This window comes from Saccopteryx bilineata, chromosome 3 (assembly GCF_036850765.1).
Source record: "Saccopteryx bilineata isolate mSacBil1 chromosome 3, mSacBil1_pri_phased_curated, whole genome shotgun sequence".
In the NCBI taxonomy this organism is placed as follows: domain Eukaryota; kingdom Metazoa; phylum Chordata; class Mammalia; order Chiroptera; family Emballonuridae; genus Saccopteryx; species Saccopteryx bilineata.
The window spans coordinates 178,139,568-178,158,050 of NC_089492.1; the positions used below are offsets into that span (position 1 = coordinate 178,139,568).

Here is an 18,483-nt window from a genome sequence, read left to right on the forward strand (position 1 = left end):
AGTGTCTCTGCTGTTAACTCTGAGCAACCATCATTTCAGCCATATATAAAGTTGAAATAAATCAATACTGCCTATGGTCACATTGCAGGACAACCAGGAGACTCAGATGAGAGACTATGTATCAAAGCACTTTCACAAACAAAATATTTTTATGTAAATACTGTTAATGCTACTTGATAATGTCTAGTTGATATTTACTGTACATACTCTTCTTAGTGGTTATATCTGTAGGCATTCACCTGTAAATGAGGTGCCTTCTGGATCTCACAATGAGAGTGAAATGAGAGGCCATGAGTATAATAGAAAGAATAGGCAGTCACCTTGCTCTTTGAAGGCCAGGTTTGGGGGCCGCACTTTCCACTTCCACTGTGTGACCTCGGCTGATACAAGGAGAAAACTTGTATGGTGGAAGCATTACATTTTTACTTCCTCCTCTACCCTCCTTTCTTTCTGCTTGCTCTTCTCCAGGTTCGGGAAAATCCTTCTCCATGATGGGCAATGCTGAGCAGCTGGGCCTTATCCCTCGGCTCTGCTGTGCTTTATTTAAAAGGATCTCTCTGGAGCAAAATGAGTCACAGACCTTTAAAGTCGAAGTGTCCTATATGGAAATTTATAATGAGAAAGTTCGGGATCTTTTAGACCCCAAAGGGTAAGTTAGTGGTTGAAATTAAGCTTGTACCAGAGGTAATCATTTTAAATGATCCTAAAGTTAACTTTGCAAGTGAATATGTTGATTTGAGCCCTTGGTCACTACTCTCGTTTCAGTTCATTTGCTGAGAAATCACCAGCTCTCTGAGCCTGTTGCTATATACTGTATACATAATCCATCCTATATTCATGTGTAAAGTTACTCATATATGCCATTTTAAAGAGTTGTCATACTATTGGTATTATTTTGGACACCATGTTTTATTCATAAAGGTTGACATTGGTCCTTCCATTTATGTTGGAAAGCAATGCTTCTAAATTGGAGATAAAGGGGTTGAAGGATTGAGACAACTCAGCCTAGGCAAGTTGTTCTCTTCTCAGGCTATGCATTGGAGCCACATAGAGGGCTTTTTAAAGATACGCTGGCCTGAGCCCCACCCACAGAGACTAGGATTCAGTAGACCCAGGGGAAAACCCAGGTTTCTGTATTTTCAAAAAAACTAGGTGATCAAAACCAGATGAGTTTGAATAATAGAAGAAATAGAAGGCCATGTAAAACTTAAGTTCATCTACTAAGGTAAATTGGCACAACCTAGTATTCTGTGTGCTGGCTGTTTAGTTTGGGAGTGGAGGTAGAATTTTTTAAATAATAAGTTACTTTAAATAGAAATCAGTATAAAAGACATTTCTCATAATGAATGCTATCTTGCTAATCTAAATAAAGTTGCCTTTAAGATATTTTTTGATTATTAAAAATATTCTTTTGAAACTGCCATCTTGGTTTATGAATACATACTTCAAAAAAAAGAAGAGCCTCCAAATTTTGTCTGGTTCATTCATTCCTTTTTTTTTCTTCTTCCCGAAGGAGTAGACAGTCTCTTAAAGTTCGAGAACATAAAGTTTTGGGACCATATGTAGATGGCTTATCCCAGCTGGCTGTCATGAGTTTCGAGGTAAGTGTTTGTTTGTTTTTTAATGTCATTAACTGACAGTAAATTGAAGTGTGTGAGCGATGTTGAATATATTTTTATGTGAATGCTTTATAGCATATCGATACCATTCATGATCTCCAAGAGCCAGTATCAGCACATCCCAAACAGAAAAAAAAAGGGTCTTTAATCACACTTCTCTCCCAGCTTTGTTGTGACAGTTTTACAGGGTGGCTGAGAGGCCCAGCATTTTGAGCTTGCTAAATATTTTCACTAATAGCTTTCTGTGGAAACTGTTCTACTTAAGGTTTCCAGTGGTGTCCATCTGGACAGATGTGAACAATATTTGGTGGTTTAATTCAACCTCTTCTACTTGAAAGGGTCCCTTGCCTTGTTTTCATTACTATTTATTCTTCTGTTCTATTTTTCTGAATCAATCCTCTTTCCACCGATTGACCTGTTTCATTTTCCTATTTACTGATTTTTATTGCCTTCTTATGTCCTGACTTGATGTTTCTCCCTTGTTTTTATTGTCGTTGCTTTGGGAATCTCATAACACAAACTGCTGTCTGTTGCTGAAGAAAGCTGATGAATGAATGAGTGTACCCCTGAACTTGTGCTATTTGTGCCCTATCTTCCCTCGGTGTGACTGAAATTAATCTGTGATGTAACTCTGTAGCCATGTAAACAAATACGATTTTCAGATGGGTACTAGACTTGTTGGAGTAATTATTTTTTAAGTTATATAAGTGTCTAATCATTTTTTGTACTCTTGAAACTAATAGTATATATTACATGTCAAATGCCACTGAAAAATTTAAAAAAGAAGGCCCTGGCCAGTTGGCTCAGTGGTAGAGTGTTGGCCTGGCATGTGGATGTTCCGGGTTCAATTCCTGGTCAGGGCACACAGGAGAAGCGACCATCTGCTTCTCCACTCCTCCCCCTTCCTCTTCCCTTTCCCCTTCTCTCCCTCTCTCCTTTCCCCCTTCTTTCCCTCCTGCAGCCATGACTCAGTTGGTTTAAGCACATCAGCCCCAAGCTCTGAGGATGACTCCATGGAGCCTCTGCCTCAGACACTAAACATAGCACAGTTGTGAGCATGGCCCAAGATAGGCAGAGCATTAGCCCCAGGCAGGGTTTGCCACTTGGATCCTGGTTGGAGCAAATTCAAGAGTCCGTCTCTCTAGCTCCCCTTCTCTCACTTGGAAAAGAAGAATAAAAGAATAAAATAAATAAATAAATAATAAAAATAAATGAAGACATTTTTAGTATTGCTTAAATCAGAAATACAGTGTAATCATTACTTTAAAAACACTTAGATTCTGAAATGAATAGAGACCTCTGGTATAAAGGTGCTAAGTCAGCCTGGTTTGTAGCTCCCTGTAGTGTCCATCTTATCTTGTCACTTTTCGTAACAGCCTGGAGCTTGTGATATGTGTCCCAGCTCTGCCTCTTATCAGATGTGGGAAAAGTTATCTGACCTCTTTGAACTTCAGTGTCCTTGTCTGTAAAATCATGAGAATACTTCCTTTATAAGTATCATTCATCAAACAGTATATAAAAATCCATAGGTTCCAAGTGTTATAAGGCAGATGTACAAAGATAAACAGGAAAGTTCCCTGGAGAGCGCGATGTTGGAGGACAGAGGCAAATAAGTGAGCAGCAGGTAGCTTGGGTGTTAAGTCCAGAGAATTAGAATAAAATCAGATAATTATCATTATTGTATCCAAAGTGCTCAATAAATACTAATAGCTCTTTTCTTCCCTAGGAACTTCAGAAGGGGAAAATAGGTAGTTTACAAAGACAGAAGACAATAGGGGTTGGGAAAGCGTGGGGGAAACATTTCATGCTCTAGAAAGCACTGAGGGAGGTGGAGTTGACCCGTGCTCGAGGAAGGAGAGGCAGGGAGGTTTTATAGAATGGTGGTGGTGAATGCGTCAGAGGGTCATAATTAATGCATACACCTGGTGAGCAGGACTGTGTTCATATGTTTTTTTGCTTATAATATTTCCCTTATGCTTTGCCTCTAGGATATTGAGTCACTGATGTCTGAGGGAAATAAGTCTCGGACGGTAGCTGCAACCAACATGAATGAAGAAAGTAGCCGCTCCCATGCTGTGTTCAACATTATAATCACACAGACGCTTTACGACCTGCAGTCCGGGGTGAGGGACTGGGCAGATTCTCTGAGGGCATTAAAAGAACTCAGAATGTTCGTGTGGGTGATGTGTTTCATGGTTGGGTTCAGCTGCTGAGAATTTTGTGCTGGTTCTTCTACTTACAAGATGACCTACTTTGTTTAAATCATTTAATTTCTTAGGTCTTTCTTAGTGTGTAACTATTTTTTAATTGTATTTTTTTGTGTGAACTCCCTAAAGAGCATAATGATGTCACCAGACAGCTTTTAATATGTATCCTTTCATACCGACATTCACCTAAAAACAACTGAGTCTACCTCATTGTCTACCTCATTAAAGGATATTAAAGAGGAAACCACAACATTTAGCCTGAAGGACACTTTCTCAAAAGATGAGGAATTTGACCTGAATGCTCAGGAATCCTCATGTCCTGGTATTTCCTCATTGTCACATAAAATCTTCAACTGACTATATTCTGGAAAGCCCAGTGTACTAGCTTCCCAGCTGCCAGACAAAACGCTACATTACCACACCAGCTTAATTTTGGGCTTTGAATTTGCTAGTTCAAATAACTCTTCTTACCACTTGAAATCTTTTTGAAGAAGTTTGCCTTGTTGTTGTGGATGGCTGCTCAGGTTACTCTCGGTTATAGTATGACATGTATGTAGAGATCTGTGGGTTTGCATTCACTTATGTTGTTTCTCTCTTATTTCCTCCAAATAGAACTCTGGAGAGAAAGTCAGTAAGGTCAGCTTGGTAGACCTGGCTGGCAGCGAAAGAGTATCTAAAACGGGCGCCGCAGGGGAGCGACTAAAAGAAGGCAGCAACATTAACAAGTAAGCTGGCGGGCGCTGCCCTGGAGCATCACTCCCGGCATCCTGTGCGCAGGAGGGGCCAGGCTTGGAACCTGAGGGTGGATGGCTCTTCTCTCAGGTCATTCGGAGTCTCTGCCGCTTTAGTAAACTGGGTCAAGCAAAAACAAGAGTTTGCCTCTGTGGAGATGCGGAAATTATTTAAGCTGCGTGGTGCAGCCCTGCTCAAACATTCTACAAATATTTAGTGTACCATTGTGTGTGATGTAGCCTTAAGTGAATGCAAGTCACCATCATATTAATTATATTATAAATAAAATCATATAGTCTATTAACTCAGAGAACTTATTCTGAAGAGAAAATCTGCTTCAAATGCCTTTGTAAGGCAAATACTCTTCAAACATCAAAACTTAAAAAAGAAGAAATCTGAACAGTTCTTGACTGACTGAGATCTCAGCATATGCCTCAAGTGCCTGCAGTGTGCCCAGTGACGTGGTGAAGGCTGAAGACAGAGAGGGGCTGGATGTATAGGCTTTGCCAGATGGACAGAGGAGATACAGGCAGTCCACATGAGCATACAGCAAGGGCACAGTTGAGTGAAGGCCTGTTCTCTCAGGAGTGTAGCACCCCAGGTGGCTCCTGGGGTGCAAAAGGAAGCCTCTTTGCTTTCTGCATTGGCATGAGAGGGAGCAGAGTTTGCATCTGAGAGGCTGGGTACCCACGCCAGGCTGCCTGTGTATAATCCCGCCAACCCACTTACTAGACAGATGTGTATTTTAGGCAAGTAATGTCACCTCTCTGTGCTTCCTTTTTCTCATCTGTAAAAGGGATAATAACAGCCCTTACTTCATAGAATCATTTGGGATTAAATGCCCATAATGTACGTAAAACAATGCCTGTCACACACTATGCACTGAATAAAATTAAGTGGTGTAGCTATTGTATTTGTAATCCATGTAAACAACATAATCATTATTTTAATTCCAAGTTCAGCAAAAAGCAGTTTAGTTTGTACTTGTAATATTTTTCTGTTGCAACATATAACTCAAGGTTTTATTTAGGACAGAAGGTGGCAAGAGGTAATATATTCAGAAACATGTTTGGGCAGCTTGCTGTTTTGTTGTTTGTTTCTTTTAGAGAGAATAGAGAGAGAAATTAAGGCGGGAGGAGTGGGAAGCATCAACTTGTTGTAGTAGTTGCTCCTCGTATGTGTCTTGACTGGACAAGCCCAGGGTTCAAACTGGTGACCTCAGCATTCCAGGTTGATGCTTTATCCACTGTGCCACCACAGGTCAGGTAGCAGCTTGCTTTTTTTGTTGTTGTTGTTGCATTTTTCCGAAGCTGGAAACGGGGAGGCAGTCAGACAGACTCCCTCACGCACCCGACCGGGATCCACCTGGCATGCCCACCAGTGGGCGATGCTCTGTCCCTCTGGGGCGTTGCTGTGCTGCATCCAGAGCCATCCTAGCGCCTGAGGCAGAGGCCACAGAGCCATCCTCAACGCCCGGCCATCTTTGCTCCAATGGAGCCTCTGCTGTGGGAGGGGAAGAGAGAGACAGAGAGGAAGGAGAGGGGGAGAGGTGGAGAAGCAGATGGGCGCTTCTCCTGTGTGCCCTGGCCGGGAATTGAACCCGGGACTCCTGCATGCCAGGCCGACTCTCTACCACTGAGCCAACCGGCCAGGGCCAGCAGCTTGCATTTTTAAATAATGTTAGCACACTAGAATTTTAGTATATACACATTTAAAATTAGAAGGAAAATATCACCCCTCTCTCAAGTGGACACAGCCACACTAACTGCAAAGACTGCTGCTTTAGGGAGTTAATCTTCCAGTCATCCTGCGCTAATAACAAAGAATTGTGCTATATTTTATGACAAAGCTTTGTAGGAGCTGAGGCAGGCATTACAGCTCTGCATTTCGAAGTGAGCTCAGGACAGGATGGGAACGCAGAAACGGGAATGTGAGGGAGCAGGTACCAAAGGAAATAAGACTATCTTCCATCCCAGAGTCTTGCTCACTGGTGCTGAGCCATGCCAGCCCTCTGCCTGCTGGCTGGGATCGTGAGGAAACACTGGAGATTCTGTGCTGTGAATCTGTGGGAATTCAGAGCATGTCTTTGATGTGGAATGATCACTAACTCTTACTGATCCTCTTACAAGGGGCCAGGCTTTATTCTGAGTGCTCCATGTTGTAACTCATCTCATCCTGACATCAGCATTGTAAAAGGGGTCTGTTACCCCATTTTGCAGATGAGGAAACCAAGGCAGAGGGCAGTAACAGAATGTGTCCAGAGTCACAAAGCTCTAAGTGTGGATCTTGGCTTTAGTTACAGGCACTCTGGCTCTGGAGTCCATGCTCACCACTGTGCTCTTCTTCGGGTGACCAAGTGTTTGTTCTTTTTGCCCCCAAAAAGTTCTGATTTATACTTTTGTCCCAGAGTAAACATTATCATTGCCTCCTTAAATTTGGACGCTCAATTTTGTAGTGTGTAAACTGGACTACTTCAAGGCCACACAATGACGTGGTTGTGATCCTCCAGCAACTGGCTCTTTTCCATAATGACTTACTTAGTTGAATGAAATTCTCTTAGCATCCTGCTGTCTTTTCTTATTACATACTAGCTCTTTCAAAATGGATGCATGTATCCCCCCACTACTAGTCTGTAGGATGTGACCTTCATGTTTAGGTTTCTTTATAGTTTTCTAGCCATGTTTCACATGCATTATTTCATGTGAGGCTCAAACTAGGTATTTTTATCTCTTTTTAAAAATGAGGAAACATATTTGGAGACATTTAAGTAATATAAATAAAGACAAGCAGACCTTTTAAGCCTCTGCTATGTGTCTGGCACTGCAGTAAGTGCTGGAGATGCAAAAGCGGTTTAGATATTGTTGTATATAAAATACTGCCTCTCTGCCTTCCTCAAATATGTCAGGTCCACATTCCCAAAATGTGCACATGTTACTTTATAAAGCAAAGAGATTTTTGCAGATGTGATTAAGTTACTAAGATTTTGAGCTGGGGAGATTATCCAGATGGGCCTAATGCAATCACCAAGCTCCTTAGAAGTGAAAGAGGGAAGTGGGAGAACCAGAATCACAGTCAGACTGATGCAGGGTGAGAAAGACTTCAGCAGCCACTGCTTGCTTAAAAATATGAGAAGGAGCCATGAGCCAAGGGATGAGGGCAGCCTGTGTAAACTGGAAAAAGGTAAGGACACAGATTCTCCCCGAGAACCTCCAGAAGGAGTATGACCCTGCTGGCACCTTGATTTTAGCCCATTGAGACATATTCTGGACTCTGGCCACCAGAACTGTAAGATAATAAACTTGTGTTGTTTTAAGCTTCTAGTTTGTGGTAATTTGTTACAGCATGATTGTTGCCCTTAAGAAGCGCATAGTATAGAACAACAGTAAATCACTTCATTTGAAAAAGTGAAAGGAAGGATTTTTTTTTTTTTTTGACTGGATAACGTTGAGAACTGTTACCTAACCCAGCATTTAATCCTGGAACTTTTTTTGAGGGAGAGAGAGAAAAAGACAGACAGGAAAGGAGAGTGATGAGAAGCATCAACTCATTGCGTCACTTTTAGTTGTTCATTCACTGTTCCTTGTATGTGCTTTAACAGGTTAAGGGGCTCCAGCTGAGCCAGTCACCCTGCTTTCAAGCTGGTGAGCCGGTGCTCAAGCCAGATGAACTCATGCTCAAGCTGGCGACCTCAGGATTTTGAACCTGGGTCCTCAGCATCCCAGGTCGATGGTCTGTCCACTGCGCCACCACTGCTTAGGCAACTGGAACTATTTTTTATGACACCTTTGCCAGCCTGTGGAATCTACCAAGTTGGTCTTGTGCTTTCCCCAAAATAACTGGCTGGAAGGGAGGTGGAACACCCGCAGAACCCTTTCCCCTGAACCTTAGTCCACGGCTATTTTCTTTACACATCTCTAATCTCCCAGAGTTGGTGCATGTGTACCAAGAGCCCGCTGTGGATCCAGGTCTCCACAGGTGTCCTCCAAGCTCTCAGCATGGTCATTGGTATGTAGTAACTGAATGAATGAGACTTTTTTTTTCACCGTAAGACAATGCCCAAACATCTATCTGCACAGCAGTACATGGGGACCCATGTAGCCCTAAGAATGACAGAGAAGAGATGAGGAGCTGCATTTTTTTTTAAATCCATGTTTGCAAATATGTGTTTAACACTAGACATTAAGAACAGGGATGAATAAGTAAGATGGGACCCTCAGGAAGTTCAAAGTCCAGTGGGGAAGGGAGCCCTTTCCTTGGAAGGGTAGCGTTAGTACAGTAAGTACCATTGACACTTACACACAGGGTGCAGTGGGAACACGGGTGACAATACAGCTGGAGGGTTTAGGGGGGCTTCTAAAGGAGCTGCTACAGTTTCTTAGTTACAGAAACTAGCCGTATGACCTTTCTGTGCTTCAGACTCCTCATCTGTAAAATGTGGGTGAGGAAATGACTAAGAGTAGGGCTATTAGGAGAATTAAATTACTCATTGTAAAGTGCTTATGACAGTGCCTAGCACATAGCAAGTACTATATAATTCTGGATAAAATCAAATACTGATAAAGAAAAATAATATAATAAATTGAAACTGCTGCCCAATAGTTCCACAAATTGCTTTTAAGCCTTAAACTCAGTACCCAGTTGAGTGCTAAAATTAAAGAAATCTCTGACATTTCCTAAGCTTTCTCCCAGCCTCCTATTTGGGCTCCTTTTGATGGAACATTAATAATCCTCTTAAACAGACCTGTCAGGGCCATCACACAGGCACTAGTGTATGTTTAATGGGTTGTGGCTTTAGGAGCCACATCTCTCCTTAAGCTCTTAAGAGCTTGAAAGCTCACATTATTCCTTCTCTTTGAGAGCCGAGGCTCTGTGTGACTGCACCACCACGGCCTGTTCAGGGCTCAGCGGATGTGGGTCGTCCATAGGTCAGCACAGGGGAATACAGCTGAAAACTCAGCCTGCTGCTCCACCTGCCTATTGAGGGTGGAATGAGGAAACCTTTCCTTTCTGCTGGAGTCTGGCTGGTTCAGAGTTCCCTTGAGAACTCCTTTGGATCATTGAATGCTCTCTCTAATGCCTCGAGGAATGTCATTGAAAATGATTCCATTTTTGCGGAGGACCCGGGTTCGATTCCCGGCCAGGGCACACAGGAGAAGCGCCCATTTGCTTCTCCACTCCTCCGCCGTGCTTTCCTCTCTGTCTCTCTCTTCCCCTCCCGCAGCCAAGGCTCCATTGGAGCAGAGATGGCCCGGGCCCTGGGGATGGCTCTGTGGCCTCTGCCTCAGGCGCTAGAGTGGCTCTGGTCGCAACATGGCGACGCCCAGGATGGGCAGAGCATCGTCCCCTAGTGGGCAGAGCGTCACCCCTGGTGGGCGTGCCGGGTGGATCCCGGTCGGGCGCATGTGGGAGTCTGTCTGACTGTCTCTCCCTGTTTCCAGCTTCAGAAAAATGGGAAAAAAAAAAAAAAAAAAAGAAAATGATTCCATTTTAATCCCAGCAATGGCCAGTCCTTAAACGCAGGCAGTACTCCTCTAATGATGTCCCTTTCCCAGTCTCACTTTATTTCAGTTACTGTGCTTAATAATAAAGTATATGCTAAACATCTCCCAAAGTGGGTTCTCATGAACTTGTTCTAGGGATATTAATATACGATACTCCTACGATTCTGTTATGTAATGTGTAATAATATAACTTATAAGCTTAATGTTCCTAATGCTTCATGTGACTCAGCCCTCCTTTTCTTCTTCTTGACTACTTTACACGATCCCTGTTCACTCCCTCTTGGAAACCTCACTTAAGTGGGTATCACCCAATGACTGACATCTAGGGAGAATGAAAATGGGCTGGGGTCCTTGTTAATTTACCATTTGTACATTGCATGGTTCAGTATGTGGGGCTGGGGGAGGATCAGAATTTTTTTTACATTTAACATGAGAGCTTCCCGTAAAGGACAGAGCAAAAATCTCCTTGGGGTACAGTAGCCACATCTTTTGGGCACATGCCATTTTTATCTCAATGTTTCTCAAAGCATTTTTGTGAAATACTAGCTTCTCAAGTGGCTTTGGGAAGAAAAGTCTCTCGGAACAAATAGTTTTGAGAAAGGCTCCCTGTAAAGCCTTCCTTTGGACATTCACAGTATTGAAAGCTCTGAGAAGTCCTGTCTAGTGAATGCCACTTCACTAATGTATTCCCTGACCTTATTTGATGACAGCATTCTGGGTATAACATATATTAAAATTGCCAGAACAAATTTTCAAAAGAACTTATTTTTGGACATGTTAGTATGTACTTTTTAAATACCACAGCAGCTGAGATGGAAGTGAGATTGGAAGTGATACTCATGAGATGAGCATTATTTGAGTTTAATGATTTACATTAGCCACAGGAAAGGGTTTTCCTTCCTGTCAGGTGATAATAGTGCCCCCCCCCATATTTGCCATTTCTCCTTTACTCCTAAAAATGGGGACTTACTGTGGAAGAGTACCAAACTCACATCTACTAACTCCATCATCTTCAGCTGATTATTTGAAAGCCAGAAACCAGGTATAATGACAAGCAAATGATATATCGGTATTTCTTTTTCTCACTCAACAAAAAATTGAGAAGGTGGAATAGCACTTTAGAGATGCTGTTGGGCACATAGCTCTGCTAACCTTCATGTGTGTTCTTGTCATCCTGGTAACCTCAGGCATTCGGTCCTTACCTGTGTTGCCTTCGAGAAGTGGAAAGGAGGAGGGGTAAAAGACCTCCAGCTTCTGTCAGCTGAAAAGTGTGCCTTTTCTGTTAGGAGTACAATAGCTTCCTTGGAAGCCCCTCCCAGTAATGTCTCCCTACATCTCATTGGCCAGAACTGTCATTCATGGCTTCCTCAAGCTGCAGAGGAATGGAAAATGGAGTTGTTAGTCTGGCACATACTTCCCAATAAAATTAAGGTTCCGTTAGTAAGAAGAGGAAAATGGATATTGAGCCAGCACCCACAGAGTATACCAATGGTGATTGAATTAGTCCTTTATAGAAAGAGGTCCATGTTCTGTTTTCCAATGTATTGTAGACTCGGTTATACTCCACAAATACTCAGTGCTTTCCATAAACCAGCCATAGTAATTGATGAAGGAATATCTGCAGCAATAGAAAGATCACTGACCTCAGGGTGATCTAAGTAGAAAGAGATAGAGAAATAGGCATAGGTATACCTGGTTTTATTGCACTTCCCTTTATTAATACTTCACAGATGTTGCACTTTTTACTAATTGAAGGCAAGACCCTCCAGCAGCAAAATGATTACGACTTACTTTATTGCAATACTTGCTTTATTGCAGTAGGCTGGAACTGAACTCACAGTGTCTCTGAGGTATGCCTAAATACAGCTAACTCTAATGAATTTTAAGAAGTACTGCAGATACAATCTTAGAAAAAGATCGTTTGGAAAAATAGGTTAAATGCTATATTTGAAATCCATCTTAGAGAGTACAGATAACTCGCATCAAATCATATCTACTCCTTAGGGTAGGCAACTGAAGATTAGAAAGCTAGATTGGAGAAACGTGCAGAAAAGCAAAATAATAATAAATAATAATGTTGAATTAGGACTGTTTTTTTCTCATTGATTGTATTTATTGGAGCAGTTCTTATATTGTTTTTGATCTTACCAAGTTTTATTTACTTACTTTTTTATCCCAAATTGTCTATTATTATAGCTAGGTGGATTTTTTAAAATATCAGTCTCAAAGCATGACTATCTGTTTATCCCTAGACTAACTTTCTTCACCTCCAGTGAGCTCCTCCCCATTCTACTTCCCGCCCCAGCCCAAGAATTTGTGATGCGAGATTTCAAGATTAGGAGCTTCCTTGTTATCTTCAACTCCTGTAGGTTCAGGGAAGGAGCATTGCTTTGACAGAATTAGAAAAATTCCTGGAATAACTTTTTCAGCCCTGAAAATGGGCAAACACTCCACCCTGTTTTGGACACCTGTAAGGCACAAAAGCTGCCCTTGTGCCTCCAGTGTGAGAACACAGTACTAGCAGGATCCCTAATGAGGGATTCTGTTATCTTTTTAAGCTCCCTGGGATAAAGTTCTCATTAAAATATGTAAGCCTGTTGTTCACATTTCACACACTGAACTTTCAAACAGCGTTTAGGATTCCAGTAACCCCTGGATCATTGCTTCTGGGTGTAACCTGGTAGGGAGGAATGGTGTTGGACCCATTGTCACTAAGTGACCTGCTGTTTCTCACTCATCCTGGAGTCCCGCTCACCCTGTTAATTCACCTCTGTTCCAAGGAGACCCAAATAGGTTTAGATAATATTCTTGTTTTGAATGTGTGTACACTATTAGGTAAAGGGTGTGGCTTCTACTAATGACAAACCTCCCCAATTAGATAAGTTATAGAGCAAAGTGCTCACAGTAGTTGGGGTGTGTAATTTCCCTTCGGCCCCACCCCTCTGCCCTGATGCTGTAGTCGCTGCCTGGGACTCGCAGAGTTTCAAGTCGTCAGGTGGACTTAAGACACTGTGCCACCCTTTCTCTGTTTCTAAATGCACTCATTTGATTGTATGTTTTATTATTTAGGAGTGACAGAAGCTTTCTCTTTTTTGCTCATTACACTGTCAAATTAGGACATATAAGTAGTTGCCACAAGGCAAAGTAAATTTCATCTCAGTGATAAAAAATCCAGGACAACCGCAAAGCACTTTTTCATGTGAAGGCCCCTTGTGTTGGGCAGATAAAATGTATTATGCTCACTTTGTTAAAGATGACACAAGGAGGCCGTCGCCCAGGTGATATTAATGTGTGTTGGGGGCAGGCAGGATTGTTTTAGCCTGGGGCTTGGTTTTGGGATTAAGCCTTTTCCCCACCCTTTTTGATGTGGGGCAGTACAAACCAATCATGCCTCAGAGAAGTGACTTTGTATTAGAGACTTCCCTATTTTGTATATTGGATTAAAGGTTGTGAAGCTACACTATAAAATGGGGGCAGAACGGGACTTGGCTCTGGGTTCCTGAGATTATCATTAGAAGAGAGAGGAGAGCAGAGAAAGGCCACGTGGAGGAGGCCAGGAGAAGCAGCCAAGATGGTGGAGTGCTGAGTGAGATGCCAGTTTGTGTCGAGTTTGTATCTGGGATAAGGAAGGAGATGGGGAACAGAGGTGAATAAGTCTGATGAGCTAGAAACCTTTGATTCTAGGAAACTCGGCTAGGTCAGTAGCTTTGTGAGCACTGAATGTGACTGGGTTTTGGAGCCCAGTGTGTATTTTTACTTGCCCGCTGGGTGCAAGCTAGAATTAAAGACTATGGCCCATCAGTTTTTGGCTCCGCTGTTACTTTGCCGACTGTCCGAATCCAATGTGAACCTGCATGGGCCGGGCTGCTGTGATGGTGGCCCTGGCCTTGGCTTCTGGATTTACACCTTGTGAACCTGAAAGTTGCTAATACGGACCTTTCAGTCACTGAGCTCTTGACAGTGTGTAAGAATTAAAGCAATTTCTGCTGCTTTGGGATAGTAAAAATCCGTGTAGGTCAGAGAGTTGTTTTCAACTAAATTTTTATTTCAATAGTTGCAAAATGTGAAAATGCCCTCTATTCTATATTAAAGCAGAAAGGTGATTTTGCCTTATATTGAACTCCTACTCTCCTCTATTTCTTACATACTACATGCAGTTTTCTTTCTTACAGTTGTTAGCTTTGGGAGGATGATTGAACTTGCTGAATTTCTCTTTAATTAAAAAATACTTTTTAAAGCTGCACTGAAAATAATACATATGCCATATAGTTTACCATTTTAAAGTATACAATTCAATAGCTTTATTATATTCAAAGTAGTACAGCTATTGCCACTACATAATTTTAAAATGTTTTCATTACCCCCAAAAGAAACCTCGTGTCCAAGTCATTCCCCATTGGCCTCATTTCTAATCCTATGATCCTCTGTCCCTAAAAATTTGCCTATTCTGGGTATTTTATATAATTGGAATAAAATATATGCTGCTGTTAGTGTTTTTATAACAGGGTACCACAGATTGGACTGCGAAATTTATTTCCTTACAGTTCTGGAGGCCAGACATCTAAAATCAAGGGATCAATAGAATTTGTTCCTTCTGGGGGCTCAGAGGGAAGATGTATTTTGTGGCTGTCTCCTAGCTTCTAGTGGTCACTGGCATTCCTTGTCCTGTAGCTGCATCATTACAATGTCTTTTGTCTTCACATGCTATTCTGTATGTGTGCTTCATGTGGCCTTCTTATAAGGACGCCAGTCATTGTTTTTTGTTGTTTTTTTTTTAATTTTTTTTTTATTTATTCATTTTAGAGAGGAGAGATAAAGGGAGAGAGAGAGACAGAGAGGGAGAGAGAGAGAAGAGAGAGAGAAGGTGGGGAGGAGCTGGAAGCATCAACTCCCATATGTGCCTTGACCAGGCAAGCCCAGGGTTTCGAACCGGCGACCTCAGCATTTCCAGGTCGATGCTTTATCCACTGCGCCACCACAGGTCAGGCCAGTCATTGGTTTTGAACCCTCTCTAACCCAGTCTGATCTCATTTTAACTAATTTCATCAGCAAGGACCTTATTTCCAAATAAGGTCACATTCTGAGGTTCTGATGGGCATGAATTTGGGGGAGAGAGCACTGTTCAACCCAGGACAGTGGCCTTTCATGTTTGTCTTCTTTCACGTGGCATAATTTTTTAAGGTTCATTCATGCTGTAGCATGCACCAGAACTTCTTTTCTCTTTTGTAGCCAATAATGCTCCATTGTATGGCCATACTATATTTTATTCATCCCTTCATCATTTTTTTTTTTTTTTTGTATTTTTCTGAAGCTGGAAATGGGGAGAGACAGTCAGACAGACTCCCGCATGCGCCCGACCGGGATCCACCCAGCACGCCCACCAGGGGTGACACTCTGCCCACCAGGGGACGATGCTCTGCCCCTCCGGGGTATCGCTCTGCCGTGACCAGAGCCACCCCAGCGCCTGGGGCAGAGGCCAAGGAGCCATCCCCAGCGCCCGGGCCATCTTTTGCTCCAATGGAGCCTTGGCTGCGGGAGGGGAAGAGAGAGACAGAGAGGAAGGAGTGGGGGGGGTGGAGAAGCAAATGGGCGTCTCTCCTATGTGCCCTGGCTGGGAATCGAACCCAGGTCCCCCGCACGCCAGGCCGACGCTCCACCACTGAGCCAACCGGCCAGGACCTCATCCCTTCATCATTTAATGGACATTTGAGTTGTTTTCACATTTTGGTTTTGGTGATTATACTGCTATGAAAATTCATGTAGATAGAAGTTCTTGTGTGAACCTATGTTTTTATTTCTCTTGGGTAGGACTCGTTTAACTTTTAAATCTGTCATTTATGATGTATATATATGTATATTTTACACCACTTTGTGGTAATGGCTACTAGTTATTAAAATTTTTGTTCATTTCTGCCTCTTGAATTTGCTTTGCATTTTAATGACTTTTCTGAAATGATTATAGGGCCTGTGAAACATTCATTTCAGAACCTAGAAACATACATTTAAAAGATCACACTGGAAAACTTTATTCCAAATATTATGCTGCAAATCTGAACCAAGGTCCTGTGATTAACCAGAATAGATTCTTATAGGAGTTCTAAATTCATTCTTTTAAGTTAATGGAATTACTTTTTGTTTTTCTTTATCTCAGCTTCTCAGCCAATTAATGAAGACTTGATGGTATCAACTTTAGGGCTTTATTCTGCATATTTTATACTTGTTACTTAGAAGGATTATTAAAAACAAAATCAACATTCCATAAAACTAATTTTTAAATTATTCTCTTGGCAGATCACTGACAACCTTGGGATTGGTTATATCATCGCTGGCTGACCAGGCAGCTGGCAAGGGTAAAAACAAATTTGTGCCTTATCGAGATTCAGTCCTCACTTGGCTTCTTAAGGTAAGTCAGTGTTCCAGTGTTCTTTTCCAACTAAAAATCAGCTGTGCCAGAGGTAACAGCTAAAAGGTGTGTGCAAAGCTAACTAAACATACAGTGAACACCCAACAATATTGTACTGTTACCCAATTCCTAGAAACAAAAAATGAAAACTTATTTTTATTGCCTTTTATTTCATTATAATACTGTTTGATGGACATTATTCATTGCTGTGAATATAGAGAGACCACATTTCATCTTTTCATAAAATTGTAAAATACAAATCCATTTCCACATTGTGTTTTTTTTCACAGAGAATAATATTTTATGCATGTGTACTGCTTTCATATGTGTTATGCATGAAATAGGCCTTGTTTCCTAAGATGCTATTTGAAATATTTTTTAGGACAATTTGGGAGGCAACAGCCAGACCTCTATGATCGCCACCATTAGCCCAGCAGCAGACAACTATGAAGAGACCCTCTCCACATTAAGATACGCAGATAGAGCCAAAAGGATTGTTAACCATGCTGTTGTGAATGAGGATCCCAATGCAAAAGTCATTCGGGAACTGCGGGAGGAAGTCGAGAAACTGAAAGAGCAGCTCTCGCAGGCTGAGGTAATGTACAAGATAGAGATCATTGTCAATAACATCATAATAACTATGTATAGTGACATACACAGTTACTAGGCTTATTGCGGTGATCACTGCATAAGGTTCATAACTGTGTAATCACTATGTTGTACACCTAAAACTAGTATAATATTGTAAGTCAACTGTAATTTAAAAATAAATTTAAAAATAAACAATCAGTCTGATTCTTCCTGTTTTTGACATTTCCTGGCTTGTGATATCTAAGTGGTAAGGACATGCTTGATTGCAGTTCGAGGTCATCTCCATGTAATTCAGCATTTCACTGTTGATTGGCACCTGGTACATGCTGAGCCTTGTGAAGACACGATGAGTAATACAAGACTTCTGTCCTAGTAACTTCCTGCCGATGAGGCAGACAGTTAAGAGAGAGTTGCTGCTACTGCCTAAATGTTTGCTACAGTGAATCAGTTGGTCCTTGAGAGCACAGATCTCTCCCACTGTGAAATCCTAAGAACCAACTGTGATGTCTTTATTAACATTGTCGACTGTATTCCCAAAGGGCTCTGCAGTCTTCTGAGAAGCTATTTGTTTGTCATCTCCCACTAAATTCATAGAAGATAGCGTAATCAAGAATAATTAAATGTTAGGAATAATTCAGAAATGTCTATATATTTTTTGTATCAGCTCCTGGGAGGAAACAAAATCTATAACTTTGCATTGTTGCCATCTTTCCTCTGTTCGGCTTTACCCAGGCTCTCATAATCACATCATCTCCCAAATAGCTGTTACTTCAGGCAGGTTATGGGTAAGGCACTGTTCCATTTAAGAGAGGTAATGTGACTGAAATGGAACCCAAGTTCCTTAGGTTAAGTTACATGCCAGGACTGGGGTGTGTACTTAGGACTTCTGAGTTCACATTCCTTCACACCAGCGTCTTCTGAGTGTTAGGAGCATATTAAGAGTAGGAAAAAAATGTAATTGCCATTATTTATTGAGCACTTGTGTACTAGGCACTGTTTAAATATTTTTTATCTATTGCTTATCTAATCACAAAATTAATCAACAGGAGATAAACCAAAAGGAGTGAAGCAGAGATCTTGAATTACTCCCTTAGTTGGTGATCTTGGCAGTTGCATTATAATTTTTTGTTTATGTATCTTTCTCTTCTTTCAGGCTATGAGCTCCTATAGTTCAAGAAGCTATGTTTCATTAATTGTTTTTGTCCCTAATCTCTAGTACAACACTGATACCGGAAGGCATTTAGTACAGTGCCTTGCACATCATAGGTGCTCAGCAAATGTTGCTGTTTTTATTATCATCAGTCAGTGCATCAAGCATGATTTTTTCTTCATTGATGCCAAGAAAGGTAGCAAACACGTGAAAAATCAAAATGCTGATAGCCTTTAAAGAGAGTCCTGATCCTGAGAGGAAAGTGTGATGCTTCTGGAAT

The 18,483-nt window shown here is 41.6% G+C and overlaps 1 protein-coding gene across 1 annotated transcript in view; it reads left to right on the top strand.

Moving 5' to 3' along the window:
• KIF13A (kinesin family member 13A) overlaps positions 1–18,483 on the top strand; it is a 287,998-nt gene that overhangs the window by 202,592 nt on the left and 66,923 nt on the right. Inside the window, 6 exon segments of the mRNA XM_066268312.1 lie at positions 469–649; positions 1,514–1,601; positions 3,608–3,742; positions 4,439–4,551; positions 16,351–16,462; positions 16,845–17,057. Coding sequence (XP_066124409.1) covers positions 469–649; positions 1,514–1,601; positions 3,608–3,742; positions 4,439–4,551; positions 16,351–16,462; positions 16,845–17,057 — 842 coding nt within the window.